This window comes from Callospermophilus lateralis, chromosome 18 (genome assembly GCF_048772815.1).
Source record: "Callospermophilus lateralis isolate mCalLat2 chromosome 18, mCalLat2.hap1, whole genome shotgun sequence".
Lineage (NCBI taxonomy): Eukaryota > Metazoa > Chordata > Mammalia > Rodentia > Sciuridae > Callospermophilus > Callospermophilus lateralis.
The window spans coordinates 8,718,403-8,724,426 of NC_135322.1; the positions used below are offsets into that span (position 1 = coordinate 8,718,403).

General features: G+C 46.9%; 1 protein-coding gene across 1 annotated transcript; it reads left to right on the forward strand.

The window, feature by feature from the left end:
* The first annotated feature begins 3,924 nt into the window (after positions 1–3,924).
* Positions 3,925–5,533, forward strand: LOC143383140 (binder of sperm protein homolog 2-like). Its single transcript, XM_076837495.1, has 3 exons — positions 3,925–3,982; positions 5,040–5,180; positions 5,406–5,533. The coding sequence occupies exons 1-3, from the start codon at positions 3,925–3,927 to the stop codon at positions 5,531–5,533; spliced, it is 327 nt and encodes a 108-aa protein (XP_076693610.1).
* The last annotated feature ends 491 nt before the right edge of the window (positions 5,534–6,024 follow it).

Consider the following 6,024-nt stretch of genomic DNA (forward strand, 5'->3'; position numbering starts at 1 on the left):
GGTCCGAGAGCTTGTCTGTGTGGAGGCGAGTCTGATCAGTACCCCGAAGACCCAATCGTCACCCCTGACCTTGGGATGCTGCCCCCCTTAATCTTCTTCATTGGATGGGATTTTCCCCAGAATTTGTTGTTCCCCAATAAAAGTTCACTCCTTGGCGTGTTCTCTCTCACTCACTAGCCTCTTCAGTAAACCTCGCTACCACATTAGGTGGCTGGAGGCTGGAGCTAGGAGAAGCCATCCTGGAGGTAATTAGAGTCTTGTCTCTTTAATTCAAAACTCCCTAGAGGTTTCTCATGTTTTGAACCTTCATTCATGAAGCCAGTGCTGTTTGAGAGCTAAACAGAACAGAGTTCAGCCTCGGAGGGTAGGAAGGAGTGGCAAGAGGTTAGCTTATGGGTACAATGTCAGAGTAAGATAGGCAGAATAAGTTGTGGTGTTCTGTGGCAGAGCGTTACTATCAATAATTGCAATGCATCATGTGCCTTGAATTAGAGGTAAATATTGTAAACAAACTTTTTGTCATTTGTTCAAGCAATTTAGTTGCTTCAGATTACATAGTTTCCCTTGGATATGAACCATCACTGACTATTTGGGGTTTATATTGCCACTTACACGGAATACCCTATACATGTGTCAATTGAAGCCTTGCGTTATTAGAATGTAGTTTTCTTTGTTCATTTCAGGCAATGTTTTACCTTACTGGGGATAGAGTATTACATGAAGCCAAGTCCCCACCATCCCAGAATATGCAGTGTAGTTAGGGAGAAAGGTATAAACTCACACATTCACAGATGTGTATTTACATGTAGGTGAGGATGTGAATATGGAGTAACAAGTCAGGCAGAGATAATTACTGTGGAATATTAAACCATGGTAAGGGGGGAGATGGAGTTGTCAGAGTTGCCATGTTAGAGTGATGAGAAGGGCCCTTCTGAGCCAGTCATGTGGCTTCCCAGAGACCTAGGAAAGTTGGAAGGGAGGGAGTTCTGCACCCCGTCTTTCAGCAGTGCTTCCTGGCAGACAGAGCCCAAGTGTAAATGACCTGAGGTCTGAAGGGGTTTGGGATGTGTGTGGATTGACAGAAAGGTTGTGTGGCCGACTGCTCAGCTCTAGGGGCATTTTGTATTGGCAGCCCTAGCTGACTAAAACAGTTTCCAGAATATTCTTTCTTACCTACATTATTCAACTTTTATACGTGACAAAACTTAGCCAGGTGTGATGGCACAGGTTTATATCCCAGGTACAATAGGAAGTGTTTATAGGATATACTATAGGAAGTGTTTGAGGCCATCCTGGGCAATGTAATGAGACCCTGTCTTAAATATAAATACTGCTGAGAATGTAACTCTGGTAGATCTCCTGCCTAAAATGCATGAGGTTCTGGGTTTAATCACCAGTAATTAAAAAAAAAATTCCCATGAAAGTTAAACACCTGTTTTTTTCTTCTGCCATGAGCCTATGAGGAAAGATTCAAATAACTCCTGTGTCAGAGAGTCCATTAGCTAATGTGCCCACTAGAAAAGGCAAAGTCAAGGATTTGAAGGTCAGTCCATCTGATGATAATGCTCATATGTTCCCCATGTCCAGAGCTGGCATTGCAAGTTGATATTCTAAATGTAAACCCAATGCAAGTACATTCACTTTCTCAGAAGATTAAAAAAGTGAGCCCTGTAGGATTCCTCTCTGTCAGAATCAACGGCAGTTTTCACTGGCCTGTGAGTGGTGCTTTCATGTGGAAGCTTTGAACTGCAAGTGCTGCTCGGTCACTTGGCAGGTTGATGAACTCAGGACTTTACTTTCAATCTTTCCCACCCAGGACTGTTGGCTACAATCCAATTGTGGTTCTGAAAATCGTTTTTTCACAGATGGCCAAGCACCTTCGTACATGATAACTGTTAAATTGAGCAGTAAAGGAATAATGGGTTCTCTCTTATGTCTACCCCAGTGCATCTAAAAGGTAGGATGTCCTGGCTTCTGCTCACAGTGTCCTGGACCTGCCACTAATGTACAGCATGGGCAAATCTCTAGAACCAACATTTACATATTTATCACAACTTCCATACCTCATGGACATTCAAGGATCTAACTGCCCATTATCTTTGGAAGACATCATGGCTAGAATTAAGAACATTAAGAGAGTATTCAGGAATGAAGAAAGAATAGGCAAACAAGTCAAAGATGGGCTATCTCACTTAATAAATAACAGGAGATCAACTACTTGCCACAGTATTACTTTGAAATGAGAGATACTAAAAGACCACTTCCATTCCCCTGGATGTGTGCATCTTGGCTTGTAATTGTCCTGGATCCCGTATTGTTTTGGGATGGAAAATACTAACCTGGAATTAACTGAATTAAGAAAAACATGCATCATCCATTGGGCTCTCAGCTGGATTCTTCTAGCCCAAATAATTTTGGCTGAAGCAGCAAAAATAACTCCAAAGTCACTCATTTAGCGAGTAAAAGAAATTGAGTGATTTCTGTATTTGGGATGGGTATTGCTTGTCTTCTACTCATGTAGACTGACTTGGTCCATCGTAAACACTGAATCAATGTTTTCAATTGGATGAAGGCATAGTCCCCATGACCCTAAAGAAACCAGGCTTCCTAGGAATGCTCAGGCTGTAGGGCCTCGCTCACCATGCAGTGGAGGACACCAGGGACTGGACTTGGAGCTCTGCATGCCTCCTTGCTCTCCACCTCCAGAAAAGACCCTTAGGCTCACGAATGATGCTGCCATTCTGAGCCTCAGCTTCCCGAGAGGACTAGGGGTGCAATTCACATGGGAGGATATCATGCTGAGATTTTTAGGAGCTCATGTGTGCAGAGCATGGATGCCCCCCTGGGGCTCACTCATGACTGACGGGAATCCCCCTTGCCCACTGAGACCCTGACCATCTGTTAATAAGAGCATATGGGTTGGAAGTCTTGGGTTCTCCAGTTTCCTTGCCTTTATCAAAGTTCTCCATTTCTGCTCTATACATGGTGGGATATGAGGCATAACCGGAAAAATGTCTGAGAAGATCTCAGTATCGGTGGAACAGTGACTGATAGCTGCCTCCCCCCTTGAATGGACAGAAAGCCTGGCCTCAGAGACTCTCTGTTCTTCATGTTGAATGGTCTTGAGTCGCACCAGGCAACTGCACTCAAGATGCCCACCTCAGTATGGGGACTCACCTTTCCAACTCTCCTCTTCTTTCTCCCTTCTTCAACACTCCAACTTCTGTCTCATGGTCTTCCCTATTCTGTTGTCTCATATGGCTCCAGAGATGGTGACATGGGGAACAAATTCCAAAGTCCACCAAGCACACAACAGGAACTGGGATTAAGATGGTCCTCTCCCTGTGCTGAGTGGCAACAGACCACGTGCTTGTCTCTCTGACCTTTACCTGCTCAGGGGACTTCACCCGCCTTTCCCATTATACCATGCTCTCCTCTCATTTCAAAAGTAATAGTCAAGGGATAAAATGATGTGAAGCGGATATGAAAGTGCTGGGCACACTATACCACAGTGATTCCCAAGTTTAAGCACCCATGAGACCCTCTGGAGGGCTTGCTACAAGGCAGGTTCCTGCACCACCAGTTTCAGCAGGTGCAGGGAGGGGCTGAGGTTTTGCATTTCTTACAACGCCCCCTAATCCCCAAACACACACACCCCATTCCCCCACCCCCCATACCCCCACCCCTACCCCCCACCCCTCAAGGGTGACAGTGCTGCTCCAGGGATCAGCTTTCAGAATGCAGCTCTAGAATAGCCTAACATGGGTGGTTCCTGATTTTTAAGCACCCTGAGATTCAGGACAAGGAAGAAAATGTGGCAGGGTAGGGGTGAGAGTGACCAGAGGAGGAGGAGCAGAAAGGCAGAGTATAAACTCAGAGGTGAGGCTCACCCAGGCGCATGTCCTCTGAGGGCTGTCAGAGGCGATGAGGCACCTGGTGGCCTGGGTGCTGCTGGCTGTCTGCATGTGTGGCCTGGATGCAGGTGAGGGGGAGAGGCTGGTGAGGGGTGAGGGGTGAGGGGAGAGTTCAGAACAGGAGGGAATCAACGTCCGCAGAAACTTTATATTTTCAATTCAGTGTGGCAGCTGGTAAGAAAGGATGAGCCTTGACTTCTCATCTGTATAGCACTAAAACCTATAAGACACAGGGATACAACTTAGTATTGTTTCTTGCCCTTTGCTGTGACCTCACCATTTCCTATGTCATTTCCTCATAGGAAAGTCTGTCCCAGGTCAGAACAGCCACGTCAGATGGTTGAACATGCCCATCAGTTGCCTATCCAATCTTTTCTCCTAAGCTTCCAGAAAAATGTTCTCTTCTCCATTGAAAGTGACACCAGCAACTGAATGGGGGAGGGGCTCTTTCTTTTTACTTTCCTTTCAGTGGGCAAGTAATACATTTATATGTTGATGGAGAAGCATGTGATGTTTTGACACAGCTCACATTTTGGTATGATTGAATCAAGATACTTTTCCTATCCTTCAGCCCACATACGCCTCAGGTTCTTAATCTGGTGAGAACATCAACCATTGCATGCGATTTCTTGCACTTAGAACCGGGGCCTCAGCAGGCCAGCAGCAGGTGTCACTGAGAAGCTGGCTCCCCTGCAGCTCAGGTGGGCTGGGAGCTGCAGGCCAAGTCACTGCTGCAGTCAGGGCAGAACGCTGGGGTAGGAAGCCGGTGGGGGAAGCAGAGAGTGTGGAGGTGCGGGGGGCTCACTCTGGCAGCCTAGGAGACACGCCTGTCTAGGAGAGAGGGAGGGGAGAGCAGAGTTAGGAGGACTCAGGGTCAGGCCAAGGGAGTCGGTGTGGTGGCTGGAGGACGGGCATCCTCAGAAAGCCAGCAGCCCCCCTGCAACCGCTCTGTGCAGAGGAAGGCCTCCTTTGACAGTCCCCTCGGATTTTCACCACACAGGAAAGGCACTTAGTGGGACCAACAGGTGGCAGGGCGAGGGAGAGCGAGCCAAGTGCAGATGACCAGATGCAGCTTGAGGTCCATTCCCCTGGGGCTGCCCTGCGCTCCACACGTTCTCTTGCCAGAAATTATTCTGCATGAGTGCGCCATTCCATTTCTCTATGGTGACGTCGTCTACCACAGCTGCACCACGGTCCACAGTGACTTTGATTGGTTCTCCCTTGACCATGACTTCCGTGGAAGGTGGCGATACTGCACAGCGACTGGTGAGTTTCCTAAGGTGGGACAGCTTAGTGCCGGTACAAAAGGGGTGTTGGGAACAGAGTGCTGCATGGTTGGGGTATCAGGAAGGCCTGAGTTCAAATCCTTGCTTTTCTATATAATTTTCACTGACATTTAAAGACCTTGGCAGAAAATCCTGATGCTCTGTAAGATCAGCAGAGACGATCTGAAGACTGTGTTCACAGTCCCTTCTCCTGCCCCCTCTGCAGATCCCCCCAGGTGCACCTTCCCCTTCACTTTCAAGCAAAGAACTTTCGAAAACTGCACCAAAGAAGACTATGTTTTGGATCGGAGTTGGTACTCACTGACCAGCAATTACAACACAGAGCGAAAGTGAGTGGAAGCAATGTCCCCTCTGCAGTAAGGGTCTCAGGAAGGGTGGGATTGGGGTCTTCTCAAACCCACAGCATGAGAGCCCTTTGGACTCAGTGGGGCGGGGGCACACCAAAGATTTAGTAGCCAGAGATCGTGACACAACTATTCATCTCTGCCTTGGGAGATCCAAGCAGCCACCAGCCAAAAAAAAAAAAAATATATATATATATATATATATATGATAATGCTGAGTGAAATACATCCTGAAATTTCTCATATAAACTTCAGGGGCATAAATGTCAATCACTATTGACTATTTTTTTAAGGCAGGGTCTGAACCATTTTAAAATAGTAAAGCTATTAGTTCATGGGTCACACAGAAACAGGTGGCAGGTTGGGTTTGGACTCTGGGAACTCACAGACAGTAGCCTGGCTAAGTGACAGATGTTTGACAGGCTTTGACTGAAGGAGGCTAGTGCCACGAAAAGAAGATGAGCAAAAGAAAAACAGAGT

What these genes read in the sequence shown, in the direction of transcription:
- LOC143383140 (XM_076837495.1), top strand. Translation starts at nt 3,925, where the DNA reads ATGAGGCACCTGGTGGCCTGGGTGCTGCTGGCTGTCTGCATGTGTGGC. An exon ending in CATGTGTGGCCTGGATGCAG is followed by an intron (nt 3,983 to 5,039) that starts GTGAGGGGGAGA and finishes TTCTCTTGCCAG; the next exon opens with AAATTATTCTGCATGAGTGC. An exon ending in GCGATACTGCACAGCGACTG is followed by an intron (nt 5,181 to 5,405) that starts GTGAGTTTCCTA and finishes CCCCCTCTGCAG; the next exon opens with ATCCCCCCAGGTGCACCTTC.